At 48.3% G+C, this 19,330-nt stretch overlaps 3 protein-coding genes across 5 annotated transcripts; 2 read left to right on the top strand and 1 right to left on the bottom strand.

Moving 5' to 3' along the window:
• Positions 1-130: 130 nt before the first annotated feature.
• Positions 131-3,121, top strand: LOC135796238 (uncharacterized). 2 transcript variants are annotated; one of them, XM_065308178.1, is made up of 5 exons: positions 131-553; positions 609-970; positions 1,031-1,215; positions 1,282-2,477; positions 2,539-3,121. In XM_065308178.1, the coding sequence occupies exons 1-5, from the start codon at positions 337-339 to the stop codon at positions 2,712-2,714; spliced, it is 2,136 nt and encodes a 711-aa protein (XP_065164250.1). In that variant the 5' UTR covers positions 131-336; the 3' UTR covers positions 2,715-3,121. The 2 variants fall into 2 exon arrangements, with proteins under 2 accessions (XP_065164250.1, XP_065164246.1); XM_065308174.1 differs by having other exon boundaries at positions 132-553; positions 1,279-2,477.
• Positions 3,122-3,188: 67 nt separating this feature from the next.
• Positions 3,189-9,494, top strand: chk (chaski). The gene is made up of 6 exons (XM_065308162.1): positions 3,189-5,285; positions 5,813-6,942; positions 7,004-7,238; positions 7,298-7,513; positions 7,574-7,849; positions 7,912-9,494. The coding sequence occupies exons 2-6, from the start codon at positions 6,122-6,124 to the stop codon at positions 8,596-8,598; spliced, it is 2,235 nt and encodes a 744-aa protein (XP_065164234.1). The 5' UTR covers positions 3,189-5,285; positions 5,813-6,121; the 3' UTR covers positions 8,599-9,494.
• A 709-nt stretch (positions 9,495-10,203) lies between these two features.
• LOC135796217 (uncharacterized) lies at positions 10,204-19,321 on the bottom strand. Of its 2 annotated transcripts, none has more exons than XM_065308152.1 (4): positions 18,878-19,321; positions 12,445-14,693; positions 12,108-12,390; positions 10,204-12,050 (listed from the first exon to the last, which is right to left on the bottom strand). In XM_065308152.1, the coding sequence occupies exons 2-4, from the start codon at positions 14,407-14,409 to the stop codon at positions 11,815-11,817; spliced, it is 2,484 nt and encodes an 827-aa protein (XP_065164224.1). In that variant the 5' UTR covers positions 14,410-14,693; positions 18,878-19,321; the 3' UTR covers positions 10,204-11,814. The 2 variants fall into 2 exon arrangements, with proteins under 2 accessions (XP_065164224.1, XP_065164222.1); XM_065308150.1 differs by lacking the exon at positions 18,878-19,321 and adding an exon at positions 17,145-17,492.
• Positions 19,322-19,330: the final 9 nt, after the last annotated feature.

The raw sequence follows: 19,330 nt of genomic DNA, 5'->3' as shown, positions 1-19,330 counted from the left end.
TCCACGACCTTCAAGGATGTTTATAAAAGGAACTTTGATCTTTAAGTTTCACGGTTTCAATATATGTTAAATAGGACGCGCCGTCGTTTTTCAAATCTACACGCAACAAAATTGATGTGTCAGCAAACAGTCCCAGACGTATTTCTCTTTCACAGAACTATTATGTCAACGTTTGTTGTTTGCGATTTGATAAGTTGACAGAAATCAACAATTAGCTTTATTTGTGGGCACAAATTGGAAATGTCATCAGTCAGCGTGTATTATTATGAACTCGGTGCGCGATGCGTTCCCATTGATAATGACGATAATCGATGAAGTGCACGGCGCGATGCGGCAATGTGTAATCCCAGGGGTCAAAGTTGTTTTTGTATCGGTCGGCCGAGACGGATCAAGTCGCGCTCGATACTTGAAACGCTCAAACGCTCGGAGCATCGCGCAGCGCTCGCAAAGTTTTCGCACGACGCGGATATGAGTCTGATCGATTTTCTGTTTGCCGGGAACGCGTTCGCGGCGGCTCTATTCCTTGCCCCTACGCTGGTCTTCAGCTACATTGGTACGTGCCTCCGGTGCTAGAGCACACCCAACGTAATAATCGTTTCTCTTCGCAGGTGTCCGGCTCGTCCACCGTGTGTGGTACTGGTGTATATCGTTCATGCACCCTGATCTGCAATTTATCAGGGATACCACATTTCGCATCCTATCGGATACCCACCGCAACAAAGGCATCATTGCTGTTCTGCTCACAGTCGGCGGACCAGCTAATCCAGAAGCTGTACAAAGGCACCTCGAGGAGGTGGTTAATCGGGTGGACAAAAGCGGAAATGCGAGTTTCCCACGACTCAAGCAGTCCCTGGTTACCCGTTATGGGGTGTACGCTTGGCACATCGAAGACAAGTTCCAGCTCGATCAGAATCTTATCATTGCCAATCGCACGTTTCGCGGGCGCGCTATTTCCGACCTAAACGTCCAGGTTTGTTAAGAGTAATCAAGGGGCCTTGATTAATGACCATTACTGCAACTTATATCATAGGATTGCGTCAGCGACATTGCATCCAAGTATCTCCCAGTTGGTATGTCTCCCTGGCAGATGGTAATCATCCCGAGCACTGAGAACCAACACTACATCCTCGTCCGGGTACACCACGTCCTCATCTCCGAAGGACTCAACATTGCTGACCTGCTCCCCCTTCAGCCCACAGTCTCGTATCCCATATGGTGAGTAATTTCCTCTTCGAATTCACGCTCGTTGTTTCACACCCGATGTCCCAATTTCAAAAGTAGGAACAAACCTTCTACGACGCCATTGCGCAATGTTTTCAAAGAACCGAATGGTCTATACGAGTTGCGCGATCGCCTCCAGCAAGACCTCACCAATTACTGGAACGAATTCATTGCAACGCATGATCCGTTAGAAAATCCCGAGGTATTGAAAAGCCCACCCGGCGTGTTGCAATACGCGGCGATTGCGTTGATCAATGTAGTCAGCACGTACAAGGAATACACCAAGGGTTTGAAAGGTGTCAATCGGGACCTGTCCTCACGTATAAGTTTCCTCCTGAGTACAATCACACGGGAGAGTCGTAAACGAAATGTCACATTTTACGACGCACTTCGCACCAGTCTATCACCACTGAGATTGGTTCGTAGTTGTATTCTGTGTACCTACAAACCGTTCGTGTTCTTTATTTTTCGCCTGCCCGTTAAGTTGTACTACGAAATGGTCGCGTTGTACACGTGTCTAGTGTTGCAATATTGCGATTACAGAAATACGGTGGGTTTAATTTACAACTACGTACCTTTAGGGTACCGCGCAATCAAGGATCTGCTATACTGTGCTAAGGTAATCTTCCACACTCCGAAGAATGTCCTGGAGGAAGTTTTTGCAAGTCAGGAGATTATTCAAACCGTCACACTTTGTGGACGCAAAGTGGTAGCTTGGTCAGAGCCGATCAAAACTGACCTGGTGACCCGTTTAGCACAGAGTACGAATGTGAGTGAAACTGAAGTAGTTCTCGCCACATGCAGTGCTGGTATTGAGAGGTACTTCGAGGAAGTTGAAGATGTGCAACCAAAGGAGATTTCTATCACTGCGAGAAGCATCGGATCGGAATACCTTTTCCAACGCGGGTTTAATGCGGTGGATGCTTTCGGGGGAATGCTTTGTATAAACCTACCGATTCTGGATTCGAAACAGGATTCACTTTTGGATAATCTTCGGGTGATCAAGAAGAATATGGGTGAAGCCCTTTCGAAACAGCAGGTGACCTATTTGCTCAGCATCATGCAGAGTAAGTACGGTGTTATTTCGAAACTTCTGCCCGCGACTCTCATTGGGATCTTCCTTCGATGTCTCACCCTGAAATATTCGGTGTGTTATACGGAGGTGGCGAATCGGCACGTGAATATCAAACAGAAGACCACGTGGGGTAAAGAGGTGACCTCAGTCATCTACTGGAGACCACCCCAGGCCAATATTAGTAAGTTGTTGATGAGAGTATTGGTGTTTGGAGGGATTGTTCTGAGTTTGTTTGTTTGTAGGTATATCCTTGTGCCTGAACCAGTACGGGGACGAAATGCGCCTGGCTGTAATGTCCGACGCCCAGCTCGCGCCCCATCACCGCGCGCTCGTGAAACGCTTCAAGGAGGACATGGAGGAAATCGCGCGCGTCGCCGGCGTCGAACAGTCGGCGCTGGCTGCGCCTTCGTCGTCCTAGCAGGAGACGGCTGACGCGCGCTGCCCGCCCACCACGCCGACGCCGGCAGCGGCACCCCCCACGGCCTGTCGCGGCGCCGTCGAGCGGCACTCGCTCAGGCTCAGTCATCATTCGGCGTCGAACGCTGCAACGTGCCGCAATAGTCGCACCGACCAGACACTTCGCCTTCCGCCGTCGCCAAGTCGCGCCGGCGATCGATAGCCAAGCCAAGCACAAACACATACGTCGCCCTCCTGCCTCAACACTGCGAGCGGAACCTTCGCCGCCGCCGGCCGCCCGTACGGAGTTTCGGCGCCGCACGCATTCTCTCTTCGTCAATGACCAAATAACATTCAAATCGCCGCCTCAGCTGTATCTCGATTACGCACCTGTCACGAAATAAACTAAATTATTATTATTATACATAATACCTCGCAAATCGATCAAAATCATTTCAAGTGCACCAGGTGAGTGTTTCTTATCACTGCTGCTTGTGTGTCATGCATACCATCGCATACATAATATGTACACTAGATAAAAGCGGTGTGCGCTGGCGCAAATAAAAAATAAACTCATCGCTGGCCATCCTTTCCTCTGAAAAAAGCGCGACAGTTAAATCGTACGCACACTCGCTCACACGCACGTGAACGGTACGTACGCACACATTTGTTACAACGCTTTATTTTTTCTTGTTTCCGCCGATAAGCGCCGTCTACGCGACGCAACGGCTCAGACATACATATCGATCAGCGTTTTGCTTTCAACGCGGCGCGAGTGCGTGTGTCGGCCTCGCCGCCGCCGCCGCCTCGCGCCCGCCGCGTCGCGACGCGCTTGCAAATATGCAAGTTCTAGGTCCAGCCGCGCCGCAGCGGCGATAAAAATAGCAAACAGTTGAACGAAAACGCAAGTGACAAGTGTCGCCCGACCACGACCACCAGCTGAACGCGGCGAACGCTGACGCATCTCGCGCGCGCGTCCTGCACGCGTCCTCTTCTTCCTTCGGGAGCGCGGATGCAGCGCACATCGAGGCCGCTGGCAAGTTGCCCATCGCGTGCGGTAAAGATCACACGCTCGTGCCGAATGCAGGCCGCGGGCCGCGATCGAAAATAAAGGTTGAAGGCCACCGGAAAGTCGAAAAAAGCCGGCGCGACCTTCCGCGGAGCGGAAAACAATCCATTCGGAGATCGATGCCGCGCCGCCAGGTGCGGCGTGTGTACGCGTGCTTGCTCTTCCGATTAGCAAATGGCTTGTTTGTTTACATTGGCGAATTTTTCGCGTATTAAAGGCGAGCGTGCCGCGTGCGCAATCTGCAACGCGACACTCGACACGCGTAGGCCTTGTAATGCGCACACATACACCCAGCGTATAATGACCTATCCCAAGCGCGCGGGTATGCCAGGCGACTTGTCCAAAAGTTGCGTCCAAACTTTCGGGAAAAACTAGCACACGCCGTTTGCAGAACCGCCTCGATCTGGTATTGGCCGCCACGTGAACCGCGACGTGCGCACGGCGCTGGGCTTCGCTTCTTCGAACTTTCATGACTTTTTAACGAGCTTATACTCACAGACACACACACACACACGCATACGCACACATTCCGCTTCCATGCCATTTGCATTTCCAATAATATGACGCGCGGCGCGCCGCGTGTGCCTTGACCCTTTTCGCGCAACGAAAGCGCTTCCTTGGCCGCCGCGGCGCACACGATCGAAGAATGGATCGGCGCGTCGATGGTTATCTAATCAATTGGGCATTGAACTGCGACGGCGCGCATAAATCAGCGCCGTTAGCGCCGTTCGCGACTTTCTTCTTGCCTTTTGTTTGGCACTATCTGCGGAGAGCGTACAATGTACACTGTTCGCTGTAGAAATGACGATCAATGCCTCGGCGCGCATGTGGCCTGTGTGAGAAGTGTGTTATCCAGTGTTATCTCTGAAAAAGTGTGCTAGTAGCTGGGTCGGACGGTGCGAGCGAATTCGCAGTCGCAGTCGCGCGCGTCCACGGTAATACGCGGAATTCAAAACCTTCGACAAACACGCAAATAAACGTCGAATACAAACATTCGTTTGCGTATCGCCCGTGTTACGACACCAGCCTCACCGCACGTAATAGCGTAACGTCTATTTTCGCGACCACTTTGGCGATTCTGATAATGCCTGTCGCCGGCAGTGATAATGCGCGATACGTGCAGCGCCTATAATTGCCGCGCGGCGTGCTGTCGTTCAAGTTTGCGTTGATTTGTTGACAATGACGATCCGGACGCGCCGATAATTGCTACACCTGCTGAATGTACACCGTCGTCGGACGTGTCGCAACCCGGTCGCCGTGTGCCCAGTGCAAGTACAGGTCGTGCGATATGCGCCATTCGCATGCACGCACAATTTCCCGACAATTGAACTTTTGGCGCGCGTTGCGCATTGTTATTTACATCGGACGTTCATTAACAGGCCGCGACAGTGTGCGTGTGAAACCGTTGGCGTTCGCTGCTGACTCGACCAAGTACCATTTTCTAAACAAAACAATCAACACAACCGCATGGCATGTGCGAGCGTGCGCTTTCGATTTCGACGCTGAATTAACCAGCCGCTGATGGTGAGTGGAAATTTCCATTCGATAATTACTCGCATTTGCTAATACTAGCTACTGTAGCTAACTGTGGCTAACTGTAGCCGCTACTCGCTTGCGATCATCCCATGCCGACGAGTCTATGTGCATGCCGCGCAAATCGGCCGCACTGAGAGCCGTGTGTGACGCTGTGAGTCGCACGATTTTTGTCTTCGACTTTTGCCGTCCGTGGACGCGGTCGTGTGGTTTCGCTACGGATGCAATGCGCGGCACCGCGCTAGGCTTTTTTATAAAAACCAGCTCAAAGCGGTTTCATCCGCGTAATTAATCGAAGGCTTTTTTTGCTTCGCGCTGGCCTTATTTTTATGGCGCACTTGCTTTTCGTCGCAACATTTGCTCGTATAAATAGATCCCATTTGGTATATATTCTGTTTATTTATATTTGCCTGCCTGAGTGCCAAAAAAGTTTCGCTTATGCGCGCACACGCCGCGCGAGCAATGGCGTGCCAACCTTGGAGCGCCGTTTCTAATCGAAGCGCGCGCGTTGTTTACAGGAGACGACGATCTTCCGGCAGTCAGCTGGTCCTGGTCCCGCAGCACTCCTCCTGGTGGATGCCCCACCGCTCTTCACGCCCGAGGCAGAAGATTGATTTCTGATTAACCGCCGCTGCCCAACAAAGGCCGGTCATTGATGACCGATCCGCGGGAATTACAATTGCCGCCACCGTTTACGTACTCGCCGCTCCTCCGAAGGACGCTTCCTCTGTCAAAAGGCACTGCGCCCAGTAAAGATCCCCGATTAAGAATCTCAACGACCGTTTCTTTGCTCTAGAACACAAACGACAGCGTCGATTCTGAGCACAATGGAGACGACGCCCGACGTGACGGAGTCGTCCAACAGCGCCGATTACAATCGCAACAACTCCTCCGCGACTATCCCCATCGAGGAGATAGACGCGGTGCGAGGACAGTGCGGGAAGTTGCTCTCGCAGGATACGACCTCGCGGCGCGTATCGATCATGTCTTCGGCCAGCTCGCGTTCATCGATGAGCGACCTGTGCGATCACGACGAGACCGACCTCGCGGCGGACAAGCCGAAGATCCCGGATGGGGGCTGGGGGTGGGTTGTCGTGTTCTCGTCGCTCATCATCTCGATGATCGCGGATGGTGTGTCATTTTCATTCGGCCTGCTGTACATTGAGTTCCTGAAGGAGTTTGGTGCGTCCAAGTCGACCACTTCCTGGATTGGCAGTCTGTTCATGGCGGTGCCATTGATTACCGGCCCGATCATGAGCGCATTGGTGGACAAGTACGGCTGCAGGAAGATGACCATCGCTGGCGGGCTGATATCGGCTACCGGGTTCGTGATAAGCGCGTTCATTGATTCGATCGGGTGGATGCTGGTGACTTTTGGCGTGATTGCTGGGCTCGGTTTGGGGCTGTGTTACGTGACCGCGGTGGTGAGCATTGCTTATTGGTTTGACAAGAAGCGCACACTGGCGACGGGTTTGGGCGCAAGCGGCACCGGGATGGGCACGTTTATCTACGCCCCGATGACGCAGTTCTTTATCGATTACTACGGCTGGCGCGGCACTGTCCTCTTACTGGCGGGCACATTTTTGAATTTCTGTGTGTGCGGCTGCCTGATGAGGGATCCGCAGTGGTGGATTGAGGAGCAGAGCAAGTATGGCTCGCGTACCGCAAAGGGTACGGCGAACGTATGGTTGATTGTTCATTGTTTATAGAAACACCAGCAAGAAAACATCGAGCTGCGCATCGCTGTCGGAGCGAAGCATGCCGGAGGACTTTCCCGACTTGGAAGAAATACGTAACCTGCTGAAGCAGTCCAAGAACGACGAATATCTTTTACAGAATTTGGTTACATCAATGGAGTCGCCCCGTAACCAAAATGGCGGCGGCAAATCGGATCATCATAGATCTGATTTTAACTTGCCAACGTTTGTTAAACAAAACGAAAAAGTAGGTTTTCCTACTTCCTACATTTCCTAGGAGTGGTTTCTGAATTATTTTATTCACAGGTGCCTATTGAAGTATTGGAGAAATTAAAAGCCAATAAGAAACTTTACCGTGTGATTTTGGAGAATTATCCGAGCCTTTTAATGTCGCGCAGTACGTCGGACAAAGCGTTGGATACGGTGAATCTGCATCAGATCGTCACGCGCGTGCCAGTTACCTTCTCAATGAAGCTGAAGAAGGCTTCCGAGGAACCTACCAGCAAATTATTGGTCCACCAGGTATTTCATGCGCATTTATTATCAAATTAGGTCAATGTTATGCATGGCCTATTTTTACAGCAATCATTGCCGATGGAACCATTGCACGAACCGCTGTTAATGCGCAAGACGTCAATGGAGGAGAAATTCATGGACCCCAACGTCAATTCCATGCACGTGCCGTGGATCAAGAAGCAATTCACATCCAACCACTATTATAAGAACATTCGTCTGCATCGCAACTCCATTATGTACCGGGGTGCCATGTTAAACATTCGTAAATATCGCATTCGGGCTTCCAGCTGTCCCAACATCTACAAGAACTCCATGACTACTCTGGCAAAGGAGAGTTCAGAGGTATGTACCCGCACAGAATGTCACTTAGTTTGTATATTGATATCCAACGATATCAATTACAGAAATGGTACACGGAGTTCGTAGAGTTGCTGAAAGGCATCGTGGACTTCAGTCTCTTCCTGGAGCTGCATTTTCTGCTGATGTCCCTTTCGACGATCCTTCTCTTCATCTGGTTCATAGTGCCTTACTTCTACCTGGCCGAGCATCTCACCAGTACGCTGAACTACACCCAGTCGGAGGCGTCGCATGTTATCTCAGTGATTGGCATCACAAACACCATTTCAATGGTGGCGCTTGGATGGGCCGGCGATCAGCCATGGATGAACATCAAGAAGACCTATGCCGTGTGTTTAGTGCTCTGCGGTTTATCGTGCATCGGGATGTACATCTTTGCCGGAAATTACATTCTCCTGCTGGTCACCAGCGCTCTCTTCGGCCTGTTTTTCGCGAGCAGCTTCTCCTTCACTCCGGTGATCTTGGTGGAGCTGATACCATTGGAGCGGTTTACAACCGCGTACGGCCTCACGCTGCTGTGTCAAGGCATCGGTAACCTGCTCGGCCCGCCTATTGGTGGCCTGCTTTTCGATGTGACCCAATCCTGGGCGCTGTCCTTCTACCAGGCCGGCTTGTGGATCATTGTCGCCGGGGTGCTAATTGCCATTATTCCGTTCACGAAGAACCGAAAAATTATCGGCACCGGCCCGGTAGAGAAGGAGCTAATGGCGAGCGAGCGCGTGAGTCTGGCCTAGGACGGTTTTTCGATTAGTTTTAATTACGAACGTATTTCGATCGTTCTCTAGCCATTTACGGCTATTAGCTAGTTAAATCCCAGCACAAATACTCGTTCAGCAACACCAGCCCACAGTCCGGGGTTCAGCATAAACTGATCTTCTACATCGATAGTATTTCAGTAATCAACACTACTTTAATTTACGAAACTTCAGTATTTTTGCGTGATTAATCTAATCTTAATAGGTACATCGTAATTTATCTTTGTGAACGTGTGATGATGCAATTACATAAACGTGAAACAGTATTGTGATACACAACAGTCGGAGCAAACAAAACCCTGATGCGGGATTACCATTTTTATCGTCAAGCAAATACAAATCGTAATGGCCCTTTCACCATGTTAATTTCCCAGCGTGCGTCAACAAAGCACGATTGTCATGCATGCAAGCAATTCATTTCTCAGACTAATAGAAACAACGACAAATTAATGATTGATGGCGTGTGTACACGCGCTATAGTCAAATGTGTGCCACGATGATACGAAAACGCCTAGAATAAACGAATAATCAACTACCGAAAGCATCACAGGAAAAATTGTTGACGCGCCAATCGCCAAGTCCCGTACCGGACGTCTCGAGGAGTCCCTCATATCCACTGCAATTGTAAAAAAACAAAATTAATTAACGTCAGACGCCTTTGTTTGTACTTACATTACCATGTGCGATTAAACAACAATAACAATGGTGGATGAATCATGATCATCATCCTTGGCTCGAAAGAAATGGAAATAAATAAATTCAGCAATTTTACAGTCGAATCATAGTGTCTATTTATTCGGCTTTTTCAATTGGTTTATAATACTTGTTTCTATTTATGGTAGAGTTATTTATTATATTGATGTTTATTGATGTTACATTTTGTTGTGTTGCTATTTCGAAACCTTTGTTTTCATCACAAACTCCTCGTGTGATTTCGTTTCAAAATTGGCAGATAGAGACAGAGAGAGAGAGAGAGAGAGAGGTAAAAGAGGTTTGTGAACAATTATACGCATTATGTAGGTATGTAATTAGTTATGTACTTATATCGGAGTAGAATGTTCAATAATATTGGTAGTAATACGGGGGCCGAGCGGTGCGGCCGCTTAATTTCTCAAACAGTTCTAATAACAAACACATCGTTTACAATTACATAATTATCATTTTACAATAACGTAGAGTTTTTGTGTTTTAAATTCATTATTTTGTTGTTCACAAGGAATAATCACAGATATGCTTTACAAATCCATTTCGTCAAATCGTTTTCAATTAGGGTATTGAAGAGAACTAACACGCCACGTGCTAGCGTGGCGTGTGGAAACTTGGAAAAGTTTGGCTTCCTCACTAATAATAATCCTACATACATGTTAAATACCAAAATGTACGAGTTGTGGGCGTGCGATGACCGACTTCACATTGGGAGGTCGCAAAGCGAGGCTCTTTGGTGTTCTCGCCGGGGATATGTCCTGAGAAGCCCTCGGAAGCTGGCGTCGCACGTGCCCTGAACAAGCGCTCGTGCGAGAGACACGCTTAGGCGTCTCGTGGCGTGCGATTAGTTTTTATTAATCGTGAAAAATCGAAACTTCATACGTGATAATAATTTATTCGTCGTGGATGCTACCTATAAATGTATATTTATATATTACTACTAATCGTATTCAACACAGCCTTGTCTACAAAATTAATCTGAGTATAGTTATGTGTATCTGCTCTCCGCGCATCGTAATTGCTCGCATGCCTCCATCTTATTCACTAATAAGCTATCGTATCAATTATGCCCATTAACAATAGTATCTTCTTCTTTTTTTTTTGGTACATTCTAATGCTTTACGAAAATAACAGTCTACATTTGTGTCGTCAACCTGTTTTGTTTTTATGGTCGTCCGCGTCCGCCATTTTAGTTAATTAATTAATATTCACTTTGTTTTATCGAACGTCGCCGTCCATCGTTTAATTTAATTTTAGTCGATTTTAGCCGCAATTTTCATGATTATCGTAATGGTACATCGAAAAACAACGAAATCCTAAATCGTCGCAAGTAATACACGTCGTCGTCGTCGTCGTCGTCGTGGAACCAAACGGGTTTTGAGCTGATTCATCGTCGCATCTTCTCGTATTACATAAAACCTGAGATTTTGTTTACTTACAATTGGAATTAGTTATGAACTAATTGTGTTTAGAAAGGGAGCGCTGCGCTCCGTTTAGACATTCTTCACATTGCCTTTGGTTTTGGTTATTTGTTTTGAAAAATATAGAATACTATCTGATGCGATTAGTCGACAAGGCAAAAAATAATCTTTCTTTCATTTATCTATGTACACATTTGTTCTCTGCGTCTCTGCAACTCGTTTTCGTATTAATTAGTATTCCGTTTACATAGAATAGTCTTTAGTCTTTTCAATTTTTAGTTCATTAGAATATTTTTAAGTTTCCGTTACACTCTCGCTCACGTGTACAAAACTAGCACTTGAAATTCACGCCTATCACGCTAATTTCTTATCAATTTTACACAATAATCAACACGCTGATTGGAAAAAGGTACGTTCTTCGCAGTTACTTGCACAGTATCTACTATATTACTGGAATTCGGAGGGCATTACAATGTCCCGTGTGCGCACTATAGGTAAATTGTAATCTCGTGAGTGTATTGGTATATTATTTGCTTAGTTTCGTTATCCGATTGCGTGGTAATAGCTCGGCTTCACCTGGCGTCTTGCTCGTCGCGTTAAGATAAGAGTTAAATTCGAAAATACTTATTGCATATCGTCGATGACGAATCACCTCGCAATAAAATACTATTTGTTATTGGAAACGCCGTAACAAGAATTCATATTATATAATAATTAATATTATCAGCTAGATATCGTAAGTCTATCTACTATCATAGTTTAAAAAGGTTTGCAACAGCCATACGATGGAATCACCCTATATCTCCAAATCTAGTCTAGTCAACACGGAGGGTGCTGCACCCTCCAAAATGGCAACACGAGCCACTGCAACATTTTTGGTTTTCTAGCGGTGTGATTACTCTTACACCATTGAATAAGAGAGTCTCTTCCCTTTCCTTAATCAATGTTTACACTTACATGCCTATGAATTGAATTGACGGAACATCACCTACTCGGGCGCGCCGCAAATAAGTTCACTTTGTGAAATATTTTTTGTGTGTCATGTGTGTGACTGGTGTGTGAGTGGCGCCTAGACGTGGTTCTCCAGTGGGGTCTTGACATCCACGCGTCCGGTGAGGCAAGACGCGAGCACCTGATAGAAGCGTGGTTCTCTGGATGTCTGCGACGCATTGCGCTGGATGGTCTGGAAGCGTTTATATCTGTTCGCCGTGGGCAGCACCACCAACATCATGCCGCTGATTGCGATGAAGATGCCCGCCAGGTAAAATGATAAGTCGTATGTTCCCGTCACATCACACAGCCAACCTATGAGAGGAGTGTTAATACATTCGAAGTTATTTTATTATGCTGAATATGGTTTACCTCCTAAAGGTGGGCCTATCAAATTGGCAACACCTTGAACAAGCAACAACAGTCCGTATGCATTGGTGAACTTCTCCAGAGTGATCAGCTCGACCAGAATAATACAGGTCAGCGAGTAGTTTGCCGCGATGAACAACCCGAAGAGGCCGGAGATGGTCGCCAAGGCCCAGAAGGTTTTGAACAGTGGAGTCAAGGCGATGACTGCCCCGCATAATGCCATGCATACCGCATAGATCAGCCCGGCGTTGATCCAAGGACGGTCACCCGCCCATCCGAGGATGACCTAAAAAGATAAAGATTATATCATATTATGCACATGTGGTGTGACCTTGCTCACCTCTCCCACTGTATTCACGATGCCGATCAGCCCAATGAGCATGGAGGAATCCTCTTCACTGAAACCGATGTTCTGCGCGTAGTCGGCGATGTACACATAGGGCACATCATACCATGTGTAGAGCAGGAAGTTGGAGATTGCAAACAGCAGAAACTTCATGTCGGCAAAGTGCGAGAAATCGAACATGTTGACGATCAACGCCCAGAACTCTTTGAATGCCACCTGCCACTCATTCTTCTCCTTCGCAATGGTTGTCATGGAGTTGCGGTAGATGTCCGGACAACTAGACGCGCGCAGGCGGTACCGGTTGATGTTTAACATCGCCCCGCGATAGGTCAAGGACAAACGGTGCACCCGTAGATCCTTCAAGTACGCTGTGGTGGTATTGACCTTCTTCTGCGGATTGATACGTGGCGGTGTGATTTGATTGCGTTTCAGCCACCAGAGGTATGCTGCGTCCGCAGAGCGCGGTTGATTTGTTTCTGTTGTTGGTGGTGGGCTCTGTGGACTGGTAGTGCCACGTGGACTTTCTATCGACAGCGGCGATTGCGGTTGTGTAAACCGTACGTTGTGCTGATGCATAGCCTCATTGAGCCTGCCGGAATCACTGAAGCTTCTTGAAGGTGTGAGTAAACTAGGATAGTTTTGCATTAGGACGTTATAGACATTCTTGTGTGTGGACAGAAGTTCAATCACCTCGATGGGGACTTTCTCACCGTTACGCACGTAAGTAGGAAGGTTGACAAGGGACGACGAAAGTTTGATATCAAAGTTTTCAGGTTTGGCATGATCACTGGGCTCGTGGGCCTCTAGGATGGGTTGGAGCACACTGGCCGTGTTCGTGCTGTTGCTCACTGAGAAAGTTTCCACCGAGGCGTTCTTCTTGTTCTTCTTCAACTCTCGATCAAGTTTCCTCTGACGCTTTGCCTTATGGCTAGGCGTCCATGGCGAATCCCGCATCAAAGCGCCACACACCGCTAAATTAAGAAAGAGTCCGGCCAAGATTAAAGTAGTGCCACGCCAGCCGTACTCTGTGATTAGGGCCTGAGTCAACGGCGCGAAGATAAATGTACCAATACCGCTGCCACACACCGATAAACCTGTGGCGAAGGACCTTCGCTTGTCGAAGTAATACGCCACGATCACCACCGACGCCACGTAACACAAACTCAGTCCAAATCCTGCGAGGACTCCGAATGTTATGAACAAAATCTCCATACTGTTCGCCATTGAACTTATGACGAATCCAGTGGAAGCCAATATCGAACCAATGATTGTCACCCGGCGACAGCCGTAGCGGTCCGTTAGGAAGCTCGCGATTGGTCCGCTCAACAACGGCATCGCCATGAAGACACTGCCGATCCAGGCGGTTTTGCCCAGACTCTCTCCGAAGTACGTTTTAAATTCAACAAAAATGACACCAAAACTCAGTGTGACGCCGTCGGCGATGAGGTTCACGACAAACGAAGCAACCACCACCACCCAGCCCCAGCCACCATCCGGAGGTCTACTCTCAGCTAATTCGATACTCGATTCGGAACTGCTCGATGATTCACTGCCGCCCTCCTCGCGGCTGGAAAGACTATCGGCCATCTTCGCATTCTCTTCATCGATCAGGTTGACGCCGCTGTTATGATTGAACTGGACATGCAATTCCGGTTTCGGAAGCACTCCGTTGGTACCAACGCCAACGCCATTCAGCAGCAGGTCTGTCTCACAGAACTTTTCACCACCCAGCGCTGCAGATAGCAGTGGTATGGTTCTGCTGGGTGAATTCGCCGCTGTGTTATTACTGTTGCCGTGGATGATGTTCGAGTCGTAGAAGTGTTGCGAGGACGAGTCATGGTCACCCTCCAACACCGGGAGCACCACATCTTCGAGCTGGTGTTCCACGGCAGCCGGCATTAATGGTTCCGAGGCTTCGCTTACATCTCTGCCGCCGTCGTCGCCCTGCGCGTCGGCCATGCTGGGAATTGATCGCGCTCTTTGCTCGGATTAGTTTCTATAGCGGCTTCGCGGCCGTTCATTGACCACTCGTGTAATCCGCGTCCGTGCTGCCCGCGTGACGCAATTGGCGAATTTACGGCGTTTGCGTGACTCGTCCTCGTCGTCGACGGGTCCAAGTTTTTCATGCGGCGTCGTTGGTGCGACTTGAATTGCGGCCCGTACTGCCGGGTGGTGTTTGGTAAACTACAGTTGCGTGCCATACGTAGTGCGAAACTGGTTCGATGGGCTTTCGATACGTTTATCTGCAACATAAGAACCAAAATGGTGGGGGGTCAGAGCACACAGAGAACATTAACTATGGCGGCGTGTTTTTTTTTTTTTCTATTTCTCTACGCCTCCATTACTCATTCACTGGGAATACAGTGAACAGACAAAGGCACATTTTCCGAAACCGCCTATAAATTCGATTTCAATCAGTATGAGTGTGTGTATTGTTGTTTCAAAGGTGTGAGATCGGAATGTACGATCGGGCCCGACTGATATGGCGGCATACGAGTAGACATCCAACGGTTGGACTAGCGCGCTTCCACATGTCGCATGAATACGGTGCTAATTGCTTAACAAAAGGATCAATTTTATCAACCGGCAACCAGGCCGGCAATTTGTCCGTGTTGTAAATAAACAAAGTCGCTGCGCGCGTTGTCGAAATATTCCCGTTCCCAGCGAGCGCATACGCGTATTCCATACATTGTTCGCGGTTTCCTCTCGATGGCTATTGTTCATAATGCTCGTATCATTCGACTTTTCGTGCAAACGAAGGCGTGAACGCCGCATAGTGCGATGCTGGATTTATGCGACAACACTAAAAATAAGTCGACGCTTATTATTATTAGCAATAAATCCTACTGCAAGTGCGCGCCGCGCGGGTACACGCGGATAAATTTAGACTCCCAACTTGAATATCTGCCCAAATGTAAAAATTCTCTTCGACCGCGGCGTGTGTCGTCGTCGTGCAATAACTGTGTATCTAGTTTTATGCGCAGTTGCTTAATTAAAAAAAAAAAAAAAACCGCGACGCGCAGAAATCGGATCATCTTATGGCAATGAGCCATCTCATTCATCTTTGGCACGCCTGTCCCTACCGGATGAAAATATTACCCAATATTTTCCGAGCGAGCCTATGTGTTTACAGTACGTACATCAGCTGTGTGTTGGACGTGTTGAATGTGTTGACGCTTGTATTCATATATCGTTTGTTTTGATTGGAATGCAGGCCGCGCTGGATGATTTTTCGATTTTTCGACCCGCAAGAATTAGCGGTCACCACCAGGCGAGATTCAACCGCAATCGGGCAATCGCCGATAACCTTTCGCTGTCGGTCACTTCCACTTCCATGGCGTTCTATTGTTGTGTTCTCATCTCCGCATTTCTCGAATAATCAAACAGTCGCATACAAGTGCGAGCGCGTGTGCACGCTTGATTTAGGTCGCGTTTTTTTTTTTTCTCTCATTTCGGCATCTCATAAGCGTCGTTATCGACAAGTGAGTGCTGTAACACTTGTAAGAGTCCGAACTTGTACGCTAATCGAGGCATTCAATCACGATACTTGTTCGGTTTCGATTTTTTTTAATAATAATAAGTACATAATATCATTAGCCTCTTATCATCCGCCTCATGGTCGTGCCGGCGATGTAATCGCGAAATACCTTCTCAGTACATGGTAAGTCATTAGCGTCCGATTAAACATTTGATTATTTGTGAAACAATTCGAAACTGATCATCTAGTCTAGGTAAAATGACGCGTTTTATAAACATAAAAGCAATATGATTCGTGCGGTGTCCAATAAACAACTTAAGAATGTAAATATTTATTTCATGCGAATGGAAAATGATTCGTTCTACATTCGAATACAATAAGCATGCATGACAGTAATTTCAATCACAAAAAAAAAGATTCATTCCTTTGTCTCTTCAAGAATAAACATGCATTCCCGAATAGTTATTTTCTAATTAGTAGCATGTTTCTGAGTGCGTGTGTTTTCGTATGACAAGTGGTATCATCGAAAGTGATTGTTCTCTTTGCACCGATAAGTCATCGAGAATGAAAGTTCGAAGCTCTTTCAGCTGGCGATAAGATAATCGCGGCGTGTACGTCGTTGCGAGCGCGCAATGGATTGATGAGTAATTACTCGCGCGGCGTGATTGTTTAGCGATGAATGCGCTGATAGCGTGAGATTGGGCCTTGAATCGCTCGCACGGTGATTAGCGCCCGCGAGGGAAATGAATACAAAGTATGTCAATTGGCAATCAAAATCACCTGGAAAAATGCGGCCATTATCAACTCGAATCGCGTTGAGTACCTATGTACGTAGTTGTTTTTTTTTTGTGCGGTAGTTGTGCCGAAATTTTGCACGCGCATTTACAGCGAATGAATTCATTAGCAGGTGCGGCCGAAAATGCGCTTCCCGCGTCAAAAGGGACGTGTGTGTGCATACAACGCGCTGGTTATTTTTAAGTTCGTCGATATGTAAACACCGCGCACGTAGATAGATCTCGGCGCGTCCGCACGCGCGAACACTCCGGTGCCAATAGTCTTGGCTTGCGATTCAACGAAAAGCGCGCCCAGGACGCAGGACTAGTACTAACACTTGTCTCGGCGATGTTTTTATTTTCTTCAATCGGACGAAAAATAACGGCGACTTATTTGAACTTGTCTCAGCGTTAAATTGTATCAAAGTTTTAGCGACACTTACGCATTCTGATGCAGTTTTCTTTTTGTGGAAAATCGACACTGGCACTGAATAAAACTAAATGAAAACAGTTTTTGATGGAATATTTAAACAATATTTAATGTGTTATCAATGGCGTTGGATAGTAGAATGATTGCTGTCCATTGTTTCAACCCGCTTGTGCCATCAGCTGGGCCAGCACTGACGAAGTACTTGCGCGTTTTTCGTTTTTATCTGCGCGTGAGTGAGTCGCCGCGCACACACGACGAAAAGCGCACTCGGACTTGACTTAAACTTTCAACTTGCCGGCGCGCGCCGTCTTTACGCACTGAGAGCAGCCGCAGCGGGCGCGAACGCGACGCCGAGCGAGCGCGCGCGCGCGTCTTTCTCGCGCTTTCCGTGCCGCCGCGCTCTTATCATCATCGCCCGCCGCTCCTACCGCCACCGGGCGCGAACGAGACAAAAGGCTAACGGACTTTATCACCAGCCGCGCGCGCTACTACAAAGTTTACTATGCGTTGTTATGTCAGGAGTGCGCGCGGCGCTCTCGAGCCGTGAGATATTTCCAGTTGGACGGAACCCCGGGGTACCCGAATCCTGACTCAACGCGCGCCGTTATCTCCGTGTGCACTTAATATCCGCATTCGTTACTGATATCAGAGCCGGCGATTCCGTCTTCGTAAACTCTAAACATTGTAAATATTCAATTATTACATTTATCGCAGCGCAAACAAACAAACAAACAAACAAAACGGAATTTTGTTTGCCGCTGGGTTTTGATTATGTGATAGTGTTATTGTAACTGTGTGGCTGCGGAGTGAAAAATCGATGGCGGGCGCGGCCTTGACGAGCAGCCACAAGTTCACCATCGCGGCGCGGTGGCGGCGGCCGCCAGCCCGTCGGAGGTGCCTCGACAATCGATAACACATCCTGCAGGCATGCAGGCATGCAGGATGCGGGCACCCCTTATGTGCACACTCCAGCCCTCTAATGAAATACCACGGCGCGAGTGTGTTTGCAATCAATGAATCGTGCGCCGCCGCTGCGTCTCCTGCTCCTTTGTGCATCCTTAACCTTGCACTCGGGCAATGCGCGCCGCCTTGCACCTCCCAAGGCGACGCGCGTGCACTTGTGTGCCGTCTGCTTTGAACTTATTACATAAAAGCGCTCGTGGCGCAAATGGTAGGGGCGGTGAGGGCGGCACGAGAGCGGGAGCATGATTCACTCATCATTCTACAAGGGGTGCTTTTTGTTTTCTTCTACTTAGTGGCCCAGTCCCAACAGTCCCAGTCGCAACTCCGACAAAGGTCACATATGCAATATATCATTATGAAGAATGGCAATCCATTTGTCTCGAATGTCACATTATTGTTCGCGTTATTGTTCAAACAAACAAACAACCGAATGCCACTGTATCGTAATCTATTTAATAATATAACAGTTTGCATATTGAACGTGCGCAACAAGCAATCCGCCTCGTCGTTATAGAAAATAATACGCTGGTAATGATTGTCTGCTGCGTGTTTGAAGCTCAGAATGCGCGATTTACAATCGTGTAATGAATATCTACACCTTCATGAAATTCGAATCGCGTCGATAAGACATTTCTCAACGCACGGTAGACGATTAACGACTCGATGATTCAAGGTGAAGAGTAAATAAAGCGTCCGCGCCTGCCGCATGATAATAACGTCTAATTTTATTACCACCGGCATCACATGCGCCGCATCACCGCCAATTACGAAATGGCTTATTACCTGTGCGATAAGCTGAGCGGCTGGGTAAACGCTGCTAAAAAACGGTCGTTGCCATTGCGGAGGAGGACGATGAAGAGAAGAACGAACGACGGAAGGACGATAGCGATCACAGCACTAACAACAAGCGCGTTTGGCGTTTTTTTTTTTTTTCGGAGACGGTGGGATGCGACGATCGCCGGCGGATGATGCACTGAACTACGTGTAGCTGCACCGGGAGTCCGCGCCTGGCCTTACCGACCTTGAAAACGAACGCGAATTATTGCTATTTACAGGAGCGCGACCGCGGCGGGCGGTTGGCGGTTGACGACCAGGACGACGACGCGGAGACCAAACGCCGGAATCGATCGTTGCAGGCGGAGGCGCGGGCGCGGGCTAGCGGGCTGGCGGCTGGGTACTAAGGGGGACGAGCGTGTGTGTCGGCGCGCTTTTCGGCGCCCCCGCCCGCAATGCGCA

The sequence above is a fragment of the Atheta coriaria genome, unplaced genomic scaffold, assembly GCF_025399875.1.
Source record: "Atheta coriaria isolate IRGN ID8LTWV9N9 unplaced genomic scaffold, Caltech_Dcor_3.1 hic_scaffold_1_pilon, whole genome shotgun sequence".
Taxonomy (NCBI): domain Eukaryota; kingdom Metazoa; phylum Arthropoda; class Insecta; order Coleoptera; family Staphylinidae; genus Dalotia; species Dalotia coriaria.
The sequence above is the reverse complement of the archived record's forward strand: the minus strand, read 5'-3'. Positions and strand labels throughout refer to the sequence as shown.

What these genes read in the sequence shown, in the direction of transcription:
- LOC135796238 (XM_065308174.1), top strand. Translation starts at nt 337, where the DNA reads ATGTGTAATCCCAGGGGTCAAAGTTGTTTTTGTATCGGTCGGCCGAGA. An exon ending in TTTCCGACCTAAACGTCCAG is followed by an intron (nt 971 to 1,030) that starts GTTTGTTAAGAG and finishes CTTATATCATAG; the next exon opens with GATTGCGTCAGCGACATTGC. An exon ending in ACAGTCTCGTATCCCATATG is followed by an intron (nt 1,216 to 1,278) that starts GTGAGTAATTTC and finishes CAATTTCAAAAG; the next exon opens with TAGGAACAAACCTTCTACGA.
- chk (XM_065308162.1), top strand. Translation starts at nt 6,122, where the DNA reads ATGGAGACGACGCCCGACGTGACGGAGTCGTCCAACAGCGCCGATTAC. An exon ending in GCAAATTATTGGTCCACCAG is followed by an intron (nt 7,514 to 7,573) that starts GTATTTCATGCG and finishes CTATTTTTACAG; the next exon opens with CAATCATTGCCGATGGAACC. An exon ending in TGGCAAAGGAGAGTTCAGAG is followed by an intron (nt 7,850 to 7,911) that starts GTATGTACCCGC and finishes TATCAATTACAG; the next exon opens with AAATGGTACACGGAGTTCGT.
- LOC135796217 (XM_065308152.1), bottom strand. Translation starts at nt 14,409, where the DNA reads ATGGCCGACGCGCAGGGCGACGACGGCGGCAGAGATGTAAGCGAAGCC. An exon ending in TCGTGAATACAGTGGGAGAG is followed by an intron (nt 12,391 to 12,444) that starts GTGAGCAAGGTC and finishes TTATCTTTTTAG; the next exon opens with GTCATCCTCGGATGGGCGGG. An exon ending in GATAGGCCCACCTTTAGGAG is followed by an intron (nt 12,051 to 12,107) that starts GTAAACCATATT and finishes CTCCTCTCATAG; the next exon opens with GTTGGCTGTGTGATGTGACG.